The following is a 13,500-nucleotide window of genomic DNA, read 5'->3' as shown; positions in this document are numbered from 1 at the left end:
ACCTCCCAACCCTGAACCTTAGTAAGGTAAGTGACTATATCCAACTTTCCCCACCTACCCTCTGTTTTTTTGTTCATTCTGCACCCCATCTTGCATGGCGACAAGCAGCCCCCAAACTGTGTGGCTATAGAACTACTTGCCACATTGTGGTTCAGGGGCTTGTTAATGTTCTGACCTAGGCTTTCCAAGGGCATGAAGCTCTTGCCGGATAAAAACCCCTTTTAGTCATTTACTGTGAATTCTGCTCATTCAAATCCAAGGGAGGATTTACAGTCACAGACCTTACCTGGCTTGGAGAGCTGACAGACTGATATCTGCAAAATCTGGCAAGGAGTCTCGGAGAGTCACGAGGCAATTAAGTGAACTAATTGTCCCCTGCAAACTCCACTCCCCTTTCGCTCCTCTTTTGTTTCCTCTGGGAGGAGCCATTCATCGTTGACCTGTGGACTTACTCCCACGTCAACCCTGTTCTTTAGCTGTTCCCTTTGTCTGGCAACTCTGCACATGCACACACTGGGAACAGGCTCCAGCTGTTCGTCTGTCTCACTGTTGTCCGACTCTGAAGGCAGTTGATAACTGCTAGATGGCCCTGGCCCCCTCTCTGCCTCTGACATAGAGCCTTCCCCAGACTCCAGGACTAGCCCATGTTCGTCCCCAACCTCCTCACTGTCCAAATCTGCTGCCAGCTCTGCTGGCTGTTGGTGGGCCACAACCGTTAATGCACCATGGTTCTGAAGCAGGAAGCTCGGAACTGCAGCACCACATAAACTGAAAGCCTCCTAGCCCAGTTAAGCTGCATGGGGGGAAACCCACAGCTATCCCGAGAGGCCTCCGCTATCTTAGGAAGCCTAGTAGTGTGGTATGAAGCTACAGCCTGGCAAGCCAGTGGAAAGCCATAGCTATCCCAGGAAGCCCCAGCTGCCCCTGTCTTCGCTGCTTTGCACTCTTAGTCCCCTGCCACCCTGCACTCCACCACCTCAGATGACCTTCACCGTCTTCTTGTTCCCACTGATGATGAGGTGGTAAAATCACCATAAGAACTTTCTAGCACGGATATAACAATGGGATTTGGCCTAGAGGAATTTGCTACAGTAGCAAAAAGCAGGCCAACAACAGCTGAATTGAAATACCAAATAGCCAAACCATCAGGAGCTATGAAGATAATGCTTATAAGTATTTGGGCATTTTACAGTTGGGAAACATCAGTCCTGGATAAGTTAAAAATGTGATTAATAAAGAAGCATGACAGATTTCCTAAGACAAAATGGAATGGTGGAAATACTACCAAAGCCATCAGTAACTGAACCATGCCTGATACACGACACACTGCTGCAATTATTAACCGGACAGTTTAGACTGAAAAACAAGAAAACTGATGACTATTCAGTCTGCATTACATCCCCTTAGTGATATTGATAGTCTATACCAGGGGTGTCCAAACTTGGGAACTTTAAGACTTGTGGACTTCAACTCCCAGAATTCCCCAGCCAGCTCTGCTGGCTGGGGAATTCTGGGAGTTGAAGTCCACAAGTCTTAAAGTTCCCAAGTTTGGACACCCCTGGTCTATACCTACACTGCAGAAATGGAGGCAGAGGTTGACTTCAGGTCAAATAGTCAAAGAAGAAAAACATGACTTGGCTAATTATATAAAAGGCAGCCAAGAAGAAGCTTGACACAAGTAAAAATTGGAACTTGCTAAATGTATAGGGAACAAAAAAAATGAATATTGAAATACTGTAATAATAACACAAAATAGAATGCTGGAAAAAAAAGGCATTACCAGGTCAGTTTCCACAAAAGATCAAGGAAAAAGTAGAAAAAAAGCTAAAATCTGTCAATGGCATTCAACTGGAACATTTAAAAAAAACCAACCCTGTAGGTTTTATTCTGTACAAGAGCAAGCTATTCAAACCAATGCATTCAAGGCCAGAATTGAAAAATCATCAATGATTCAAAGTGCAGATTGACGAAAGAAGCAAAAGAAAAAAATGAATCATATATTCAGCACATGCAAGATTGCACAAACTGATCATAAGCAATGACATAACACTGTCACCAAAATGATTCACTGGAACATTTGTAAAAATTATCATGTGCCAGTAATGAAAACATTGGTAGGAACAAATAATTGAAAAAATAGTTGAGAATGAATAGGTTAGAATATTGTGGGATTTTTGAATACAGACTGATAAAGCCTTGACTTATAACAAGTTAAATTTAACTATGGTTAAAAAGAAGAAAATGGTAATTGATGTAATGATACTAGGGAATAATACAGAGGTCGGCAACCTTAAACACTCAAAGAGCCAAAAAGGTCCTAAATAGAAGCCCCCTGTTCAATTCTGGAGTCGACCGGAAGTCTGGTTCCCCCATCATACAGTCTCCTCCTAGCATGGCGTTCTTTTTCCTCTACATGTCCTAACCCAAAACCCTATCAATTCTGGAGCTGCAGCAGAGGGATGAAAGTGCCACATGGGTTGCTGACCCCTGGAATAGTAGAAGACAAAGAATTGCAGAAGATCACAAAGTAGTAATATCTGAAAATCAAAGTGAAAGATTATGGCATAAACTCGCGATTCTTTCATACTAAAGAATCCTGGACAACACTTAGAAAATCTGTGTATTGACAAAATTTTCATCTATCAATTACTTAAGACCATATTGCTTGGATCTGCACCTATATTAACCTGAAACACGGTGTGTATGAAGGGCAGTACTACTCAAAAGAACCAGCAGCTGTGATTTCATATTGTTGTACAATAACATTATATCATTATACAACAATAATAAAATATAGCCTCTACATGATATGGGAACAATTTTAAGAAGGAAAAAAAAACATGGTTAGACTATTCAGTGCTGCTCATTTGCCAGTTTATAGTGATGTCTATATCTTATTTGGGTCAAGACTGAAAGTGAAAAAATAAATTATTTTCAAAAACAATTTACTCTCCCCTTCAACTTAATAAGTGTCTGATTCGTATGAGATATTTAAAGGCTGCCTTTTTTGGCATATTGAAGCAATCCAATGAACACAAACTAATTGAGCAATTGCTTCATTTACAGAATTTGGGGGAGGGGGATGAAAAAAAGAGCGAGACCATAAGATGGTATTTCATATCAACCTTATCTTGCCACCCCACCCCACCCCCAAATTCCATGCTATAGTAGTGAATTGGGCTGTCTCACAAGAAAAGGTGCTTCGGAAATGTTTTGATATTTTACCAAGGTGGTCATTTAGAATTCAACTTTAGAATTCAAATAGACAAGCTGCCCTCTCCTTTCTCTTCTATTCTGCTGTCTCCAGGTACTGCCATGTCCACTATCCAGACTTTTTTGTCTTTCTTATCAAAAAGTATTAAGAGAGACTTGACAATTTTCTATAAGAAAGACAAAAATGTCCAGATATTGGACATGTTGGTTCCTGGAGACAGCAGAATAGAAGAGAAAGGAGAGGGTAACAAAATGCAAATATCTGCAAATGGAAATAGAATGACTGTGACAAAAGAAAGCAAAAATAGTACTAACACTGATAGGTACTTTGCAATCCCAAAACAATTGGAGCACCACTTGAATATCATCAGCACTGACAATATCTCTAACAACATCAAACATTAACATCTGCCTACCCCAGGTCCTTGGTAGAACTCAATCAGTGGATAAAAATGCCAAATCCAGTTTGAACATCTGGCTGATTGTGTGACAAACCATAATAATAGTATAGCAATAGATAATCTCATTGATCCTTGGCAGACTTTGGTCTAAATACCATAATAGAATGAAATGCCTTCTCTCACTTCATTGAAAGCAAACTTAGATTTTGCACATGGGAACTCTAAAAAGAGAAAAGGCAAAGCAGGAAGTGGAAGTGAATGTGTGCCCCCATTGTTCTTGGAAACAAGTTTTAAATCAAGTTCTGAACCTGTCAAAAAAGTAGAACATAAAAAAATAAAAAGGGATATATTTTAAAATATGATCTGCTTCTCAAATGTTTGGTATCACTGTAATCTTTCAGTGTAATGATGTTATTTTCTTTTCCTGCTGCCTAATTAATCCTGATTCATGTTTCACATATTATTTTAAAGTAATAGGAGACTATTTTAAACATTCCTTAAGCATTCTGTAGCAGGGAGTGTTTATTTCACAAAAATGTCAGCTTTTTCACACAACATTTTAAAAGTTACTTTAGATGGTTACTTATTTTACTGTAGAGTCATTTTAGAGTGTTATGCATTTATTTATTACCCTCTTCTGTTATATGCCATTTATTTCTTTAAACAAAACCAAAATAAGTTAATATAAACTCGTTCTCATTATGTAATTTTAGAATGTGAACATTTCTAATTATCTAGTATCAGTCTGCCAAATAAATAATCAATTACATGCATACTAAAATGCTATAATTATAGGTAGTGCAATTAAACAGCAATCTTCAACTTAATTCCCCCAAAGTAAGTTGTTACAGAAGGACTGGATAATCATGGACCACGCATGGGTTGTTTGAGGATTATAAATTTAGTGGGGTTTATCTCAGATAACAAAGTTGCCTCACAATCAGGAGGCTGTGAGTTTGATCCTAGATAGCGGCAGATATTTGTCTCTTTGCATGCAATGGGTAATTGTCTGTTGCAAACTCTGCATAGGCATCTGGAAGGGCATCCAGCCAGTAAACACAGCTCCATTCAGTTGCCTCAACTCTACCCCAATGCAAAGGTTTGCAAGATCATTAAAAGAAAAAAAAAATCCAGATAACATAGGAACCCAACTTCGTTTATTCCATTTGAACAGAACCGCAGAAATGATTTCTTTGCTTATATCTTCCACCTCATCCTTATATTGCTTCTTATTTCATAAGTTGGAGAGCAAGGGGTATTTCAAATCATTATCACTCCATTTCCTAAGTACATCTGACAGCTTAAACACTCAAAGGGCAACCTGCAATATAGCCAAGGGTGAATACCATATTTCTGATTTTGAGCAAACTATTGAACTCATTCCTCCTTCTGCTGTTGCTCGGTTGATGTTGGATATTCATTTCAGTTCTGTAGTTTAGCCTGGCAGGTTTTGTAACCTATTAAAACCCAAATGCAGTAAGCACCACATTTGTAAGCCCAGCTGTAAAAGTTGACTGACCGAGGAGTCCAAGGGTTCTTTAGAAATAACATGTTAATAATTACTTGGGAAATGAATTGGGATTTCACCAGCTTGGCACGCAGAAGGGAATGGACCAACTTAGACATGAAATTAAGTGGAAGGATGCAATTAATATTCTTTAAAAAATATATATAGGCGAGCTGGATGTCCCTAGACATATGGAGAGGGAGATATGAGTCCTTCCACATCTGCCAAATAGTTCAACAAACATTTAAATCCATTCCCAAGCAGCTGTCTGCATTTGAAGGGATGACTCCATTGAAACTAAGTTGAAATTTAGCCTGTATTATATAATTAAATAATTCCTCATGTATACTATCAATGCTTCAGGTTGTTTCAGTCCCAGAACTCTTGAAAAGTTCATGTTTCAAGAATCATTTGAGCTTTGAGAGTCATTTGAACTTTGATTGAATGAAGCAAGGAATGACATATTTCAAGAGAGACTGGGTGCCAGGAGCCCATTTCATAGATGGACATCTTCCTGAAGTACGCGATGTCTCATCTATGCAGGGTTTGTAAGGCAGGGATGTCAAACTCAAGGCCCTGAGGCCAGATCCGGCCCAGGGTTACTTAGATCCGGCTGATGGGGTTGCCCTGGAAAAAGCGAAGGACTGGCCTGTGGTGCTTCTGCCAATTAAAACAGGCTCCTGAGCTCTGTTTTTGGCTGTCACGGCCTCCTGCAACCCTCTGCCATTTTCACTGACAGAGGTTTGTAGGAGACCGTTGCAGCTGAAAATGGATCTCGGGAGCCTGTTTTCATTAGCAGAGTGCTCAGGCTACCACAGGCGCCCCCGACAGGAGTGATGTTGAGCTGGCCATGTCCACCCTGGCCATGCCCGCCCTAGCCCCCTGAGGTCAAACACCACCCTATGCAGCCCTCAATGAAATTGAGTTTGACACTCCTGTTCTAAGGAGTGCAATCTAGACACCCTCCTTACCCCAACACCAAGAGACCTTCTTAATTGTGTGTTGAAGATATATCCCCACAACAGAATCTTCAGCACCTGCCAACCTGTTACTCAGGCAAGCTGAAACTAGATCAAAGTGATCTGACAAGAAAGGGATTTTTTTAAATCAGAAAACACAGCACAATCTCCTATGCAAACATTCTGATTTGCACAGAAGTGCCAAAGGAAAATCAAAACCTTCATTGTTCCAGCTGAGCCAGTGTAGGACTGTCCCCTCCCATTCAACCATGGGTTTTTTGTACCTCTGGGACCATTTCTGCTTTGGCTGCCAGAGAGATCAGAAGCTCCTTGGCAACTAAAGTTTGTTTTGTTTCTTTTAGGCTTAGGTAGGAATAGCAATCTTCAAGAAAATATTCCAAAAGTTTGTTGTTCCTATAATAGTAGCCTCCTGTTCAAGGTAATCCAACAAGAAGCACAAGCAGGAGCATCGGAACTATCTATATTATAGGTAAAGGTAAAGGTTCCCCTAACACAGTGGTGGGCAACCTTTTTTTTCAACTGAGCCAAATCTCGCCAAAACCACGATTGAAATTTATTTTGAGAGCCACATTTTTAAAACTGAATACATAGGATGGTACACTGTTTTTAGTTTCAATAAACTCTGGCATTTGAAGCACGCAAGTCTTAAAGCTGTCAAGTTACAAGATCCTTGCATCCCTAACCCTTTAGGAAAAAAACCCCAAGGGGTCTTCAAACCTGACAGCTTTAAGACTTGTGGACTTCAACTCCCAGAATTCCTCCTCCAGTCATGTTGGCTCAGGAACTCTGGCATTGAAGCATGCAAGTCTTAAAGCTGTCAAGTTGCAAGACCCTCGCACCCCCAACCCTTTAGAAAAAAAAACCCCAGGGTCTTCAAACCTGACAGCTTGAAGACTTGTGGACTTCAACTCCCAGAATTCTGAGAATTGAAGTCCACCAAGGGCATCAATCATATTAGCCCAGGGATCTGCAAAATTGGCTCTTAAGACTGGTAGACGTTGTGAACAAAAACCAGCGTGCAACATGGAAGGATTCCAAATGACTTAACGTTTGTAATGCTGAACTGTCCAAGAATGCTAAACCAATTTGTGATTGCAACTTCCTCGAAAGACTTTTGAGCGCACCCAGATTAAGGTTCCCTTCCCACAACTTTGTTACCAAATCCCATGGCCACCAAATTAACTCACCCATTTCCACATATACCCAATCATAAAGTAATCAAGACTGACTGGAATGGCACACACACACACACACAAATTAAAAATCATAAAGCTGAAGGTGAGCCTGTTTCTCAACCTTGACAACTTTAAGGGGTGTGGACTCCAATTCCCAGAATTCCCCAGCCAGCCATACTCCAATTGTAATTTCTTCTTAAAATAGGATAGAAAGGCTCATGGCAAGAAACTCCAGGCATCCAAACAACTAAAAGGTCAAGGCTGTGTGTTAATTCTGTTTCCCACTTATTTCACAAAGTGGGCTGATTTATTTATCCCACTCATTTATGCCATGCTGTCTTTAGTTTTTGAAACATTTTACAGACTAAGCCTTTTTTTAAAAAAATGCCATCAATGTATATGTTACGGTGAAAGACCGAAATCTGGTGAATGTCGACATTCACCGGTGAATGTCGACATTCACCAGATACGCTTGGTGAATGTCCGAAAATACCCTTATCCTCTCGACACCCTTACCCTAATCCCCTTACCCTAATACCTCGGCAGATATGCTTCCTTTTAAGCGTCTTCTATTCGCGGAGTTTTTTTTTTATGTCGATCGCAGGATCGCAGGTTTTTTAAAAAAAACTCCGCGAAAAGAAGACGCTTAAAAGGAAGCATATCTGCCGAGGTATTAGGGTAAGGGGATTAAGGTAAGGGTGTCGAGAGGATAAGGGTATTTTCGGACATACACCCTTACCCTAATCCCCTTACCCTAATACCTCGGCTCCTCGCTTCCTTTTAAGTGTCTTCTATTCGCGGAGTTTTTTTTTTTATGTCGATCGCAGGTTTTAAAAAAAAAACTCCGCGAATAGAAGACCTTTAAAAGGAAGCAAGGAGCCGAGGTATTAAAGCGTCTTCTATTCGCGGAGTTTTTTTTTTTATGTCGATCGCAGGATCACAGGTTTTTTAAAAAAACCTCTGCGAATAGAAGACCTTTAAAAGGAAGCAAGGAGCCGAGGTATTAAAGCGTCTTCTATTCGCGGAGTTTTTTTTTTTATGTCGATCGCAGGATCGCAGGTTTTTTTAAAAAAACTCCGAGAATAGAAGGGTGTCGAGAGGATAAGGGTATTTTCGGACATTCACCAAGCGTATCTGGTGAATGTCGACATTCACCGGTGAATGTTGACATTCACCAATTTCGGTCTTTCACCGTAACATATACACAATTTATTGAGCTGGTATAGGTTCTCCTTGAGCAGGCGGCTGAATTAAAAAACCTCCAAAGTCCCTTCCAGCTCTGTTCTATTCTAAAGACTCTCTTGTGCTCAGCTCCATTCCAAACAATACTGACACGGTCAGTACTAGTTTTCCTGATTTCCTGATTAGGGAGGATGCTGAAGTCGGGCGGGGACGAGAAGCGAGGAGGCAGAAAAAGAAACGGAGGCTAAGGAGCTTCCCTCCGCCCCCTCCCAGCAAAAATCTAACCGGGGAGTTAGATTTTTGCTGGGAGGGGGCGGAGGGAAGCTTTTTCTGCCTCCTCGCTTCTCGTCCCCGCCCGACTTCAGCATCCTCCCTAATCATTGTGGGTCGAAAAAAGGGAAAGAGGCGCTTGTTTTGAAGTGCCCGAGAGGAGGGAGGGGAGCGGGCGCCCGGCACACAGAAGAGCCGGATTAAAATGTGTAAAGAGCCGCGTGTGGCTCGCGAGCCGCAGCTTGCCGACCACTGCCCTAACACATATGTGCTAGTCATTTCTGACTCTAGGGGGTGGTGCTCATCTCTGTTTCAAAGCCAAAGAGTCAGTGCTGTCTGAAGACGTCTCCATGGTCATGTGGCCAGCATGACTAAATGCCAAAGGTGCACGGAACGCTGTTGCCTTCCCACCAAAGGGGGTCCCTATTTTTCTACTTGCATTTTTACATGCTTTCAAACTGCTAGGTTGGCAGAAGCTGGGATAAGTAATGGGAGCTCACTCCGCTATATGGCACTAGGGATTCGAACCACTGCCAACTGCCAACCTTTCTGATTGTCAAGCTCAACGTCTTAGCCACTGAGCCACCGTATCCTATATTAGTTTTTAACCTATATTAGGTTAAAATATAACCTATATTAGGTTGTAGTTTAACCTATATTATAGGGTTACATTAAACAGAATCTTGCAAGTGAAGTATTTCTCCCCTTCTCTCTTTCCATTCTCCAGAAAACTAGGCTGTGTCTTTTCTGAAATGCTTCCTATACTTTACCCCCACATACATAATTGTTACCTAGGCTACAGATATTTCTCCTGTCTCCCATTCCCATATACGATCATAACTCGAGTTCTTGGATTTTGCTTTTATTTCATCAGATTGTGAGCTTTCCTGAACAGGAGAAGAATCTTGGAAGATCTATCATCCTCTCTTATTTTCCCTGCACTTGTCCTTATCTTCATGCTTTCCCCTACAGTAACCTCTAATAGCTATCACTCCATTCTCATCTGAGGACAGCCATTTTGCTGGTCCTGTTTGGGAGGCTGCAAGCTATGTGGGAGCAGCTTTTCAAAACAGTGTGATTTCCTTAAGTTGTCAGAAGTTACAGAGAAAACCCAAGGAAATGATGGTGTCCATGGAAGTTCAAACTGGTCGGGGGGAAAAGCATATGTCATGATTATCTAACAAACAATCATTTTATACTTCCAGTCTTGCTGTTTTCTCAGCTCTCTGAAGCTCCTTCATAGCAATAGCAGTGACACTTAGACTTATATACTGCTTCACAGTGCTTTTACAGGCCTCTCTAAGCAGTTTACAGAGTCAGCATATTTTCCCCAACAATCTGGGTCCCCAACCTCGGAAGGATGGAAGGCTGAGTCAGCCTGGTGAGATTTGATCTGCCAAATGGCAGGTAGCTGTCAGTCAGCAGAAGTAGCCTGCAGTACTGCATTCTAACCACGGGCCACCACCATGGCTCTTCACATTTTTTTCATTCTGGAAGGGTGGAATGGCAACATTCTGGATCGCGGAGGTCACATAAGAGTAAGGCATTAAGTCCAATATAGAGATATGAGTTTCTTTTCCAATTATGGTGAATAGGATTGTCTAGTTTCTCATATCCCGTACATGTTAGTCTAAAAATCAAGTGATGTCTCTCTCTCCCAGAAGCTGTTAAGACAAACATAGTTGCCGAAGCATGCATTAAGCTGAGGGAGGCAAGAAATTATTAAAAACAGACTCAAACTGGTTCCTCTCCAATTTCCCAGAGGATAAGAAAGAGACAAGGAGAAAAAGAAAGGCAAACCTGCAAGATTCTATTACTATAGGGGTCAGAGGTGAGGAACTATGGCCTGTTTATGACTTGTGGACTTCAACCCAGAATTCTTGAGCCAGCTATGCTGAACCAGGAATTCTGGGAGTTGAACTGCACAAGTCATAAGCAAGCCATATTTCCCCACCCTGCTGTAGACGATCTGAAAGTTTCAATCTTCCTATGGAAGTTCCCTATGGAGTCTGTTTGGTGATCGAGTCTACCCCGGAGGGCTGACAGCCTTGCAGTTGTGGTTCTGAGAGATGCATAGAGGAAATTACTCATCCATATACTCCTTTCTCCTTAGAGCAGCAAAAATGCATAAACTAGGTTGGTGTATGAACACAACCATGGAACAAAACAGCACTTTAAGTTCCAAAAAGAGATTCTTCCATATCAACTTTTAATTGCTTATACTTACTTATTTAATTGCATTTTATAGAGAACTCAAATAGTGATAACTCTCCAATCTTCTTCAATTTTTCCAGCACAGAAAATGGCTAAGAAACAAAAAGTCTTATAGAGCAAATGTTGCCAAAGGCCCACCCACCTGCCAGCCCCATCTCTTTGGACATTTCACATGTCTCATTTTCAGCCTCCACATGTCCCGTTTTCTGCCTCCACGCATCCCATTTTTGGCCTATTTCACGCAGTGGGGGGTTGCCACTGCTGCCAGTCACCGCCACCGATGATCATTTGTTCCTATAATTTCTTTTCATAACTCAATTTCTTTTTTAGCTCTCTCCATGGCTTGGCAAAGACTTTACATGAAGGACATATTATGTCGATGGACAAGTTATATTTATTACTGAAAGATACGGTTCTGGGTCCAGAGCCCACAAATATTGTCTTGTTTCTTCAAGATAGAGTAAGTATGCCTCTGCTTATGTATATTAGAGCTTGTATAGAATAAAACAACATGGCATCTCTCTAATAATCTCTACCACCTCTCTATTTTTCAGCTTAGCGTGGAATACTTCACACAATACAACAACTTCTCCGGAAACGAGTCACTATTTCACAATGTTCAGGCAAGCATAACTATTCCATCTGGCATTTCCCTGCAGTATTAAGAAATAAAACCAAATAGGCATGCTTAAAAGAAATGGCAGAAGGGTCTTTTTAATTCCAGAAACAGGTTGAAAGCTCTTTCAAACTTGATAAGGATAAATTTCTGTAATTTCCTTTATAGGGTATGGAAGAACATTTTCAGTTATTCAGAATTTACTGTTCATTCTGACTGTTGGTCCCAGGAATGGAAATTAGGGGGTCAACGCATTCTCAGTTCCGTGATGATTTTCTCAAAGTCCAATTATGGATACAAATCAAAATACAACCCTACAATGCTTTCAGAAGTTGTTTTCTGAATATGGTTCTTTCAAATGTAAGAAGTTATTTTTCCTGGTAAATTTATGTATTCCTCCAAGTTCTTTTTATACATATATATATTAAAATTTCAGAAAACATTTCCCATTTTGATTCTTTAAAAAGGAAGTCTATATTTGAGTACTCTTGGTTAATACTAATTACTGATGAATCTTAGCCTCTCCTATTATAACATGGAGGGCCAGATACAGATTCTAAGAATACAAATATTGAAATTATCTTTTAAAAATCCTTTTTGTTTGTTGTTCCTGCAAAATTTGTGAGTGCTTGGTACCAGAAGTATGCAGTTACATATGTCGTGATATAGATACTCAAGGAAGTTAGGAATGCTTTGTCTGAATAAGTAGATATATATTAAGCCCTCTGATATACAATTTCCACCTTATTAATTTACAGTATCCATTGACATTAGCCATATTTAGTGATAGCTTATTTTAATGGTTAATTGGAGAAAGGAGATATGCATTATTATTAATGTCCATTAAGATGGATACTATCTGCCCACAATGATTGGTGTCACTTACATAATTACATGTGTGTGCCAATGAGGTAAGTAGAATTATTTACATAATACTTTCATTGTACAAATGAAGTTCATCAAAACAGAAAAAGGATCAATTCAATGCTAATTCCATTCTACTGAAATCCTGTAAACTGAGATTTCACAGTTCTTACGTCAGGACTCAGGAGAATGGGACAGTCTACATAATACAAAGAAAAGAATGCATTTCTTTTTGCAATAAATAAACACTGGCTTTAAAAACATCACTATTTTTGTCAGACATTAGATTTGTGTAGGAACATTAGTAGCTGAGGATCAGTAGCTGTTTATGCAGCTATTCTTGCACTGACTTTGATTTCTTTTTTCCCCAAAAATTGGATATTAATATTGAATAGCATCTGTCTATTATTGTGCTCCATTAATCCGTCAACAATACTTTGCCCCTTTGAATATTCTTTTTAAAATAAGGAGATATAGTACCGTATCAAAGCAATATATTAAATTGCAATCACTGTATGCTAAATACTTCAGAATTGTGGATAGATTCAGGACAGTGGTAAATACCAAGATTGACCCTACCATTTGGCAGTTGTGTTATACAGATGATCCTGAGAAGTGACAGCTGGATTTTGGAGAAAATATTTGTCTTGTCATAAAGTAAGTGAAGGTCCTGTCCCAATGACAATATTGAAGAAAGATTAATGTATGTTTTCCTACTCACTTTATGAAAGGAGAGGACAAAGTCTCTATGGACGCATTATTCATTTGTTTGCTATTTTTACCTGGAAGCAATAATTATGATAGGGAGTAGATATTGCTAGTTTTTCTCTCGCCCATGTCCAGTTGCATGGTGACCACTGCTCTTGCCAACACACCACTTGGTGGTTTATAGATGGCAAACAAATGGATTAAATAAGTTATTAAAAATAAGTGACAAGTGGTAAACCATTGAAGCATGTACAGTATCTGTCTATGTAGGTCAGTTCTTGCATTTTGCCACAGCCAACAGTATAATGTCTTGATTCTATATAGTAATTGATTGTGTTCCAAAGAAAATATATATTTGGGTAATATTTTT

At 40.1% G+C, this 13,500-nt stretch overlaps 1 protein-coding gene across 1 annotated transcript in view; it reads left to right on the top strand.

Moving 5' to 3' along the window:
- The window catches only part of LOC309394223 (V-type proton ATPase subunit S1-like), a 69,162-nt gene that overhangs the window by 8,723 nt on the left and 46,939 nt on the right, over positions 1-13,500 (top strand). Inside the window, exons 2-4 of the mRNA XM_081957114.1 lie at positions 11,273-11,402; positions 11,497-11,600; positions 11,727-11,823. Coding sequence (XP_081813240.1) covers positions 11,273-11,402; positions 11,497-11,600; positions 11,727-11,823 — 331 coding nt within the window. The remainder of the gene's footprint in view (positions 1-11,272; positions 11,403-11,496; positions 11,601-11,726; positions 11,824-13,500) is intronic.

The sequence above is a fragment of the Natrix helvetica genome, assembly GCF_964273705.1.
Source record: "Natrix helvetica genome assembly, chromosome: 6".
In the NCBI taxonomy this organism is placed as follows: Eukaryota; Metazoa; Chordata; class Lepidosauria; order Squamata; family Natricidae; genus Natrix; species Natrix helvetica.
This window is presented reverse-complemented; position numbering and strand designations above follow the sequence as displayed.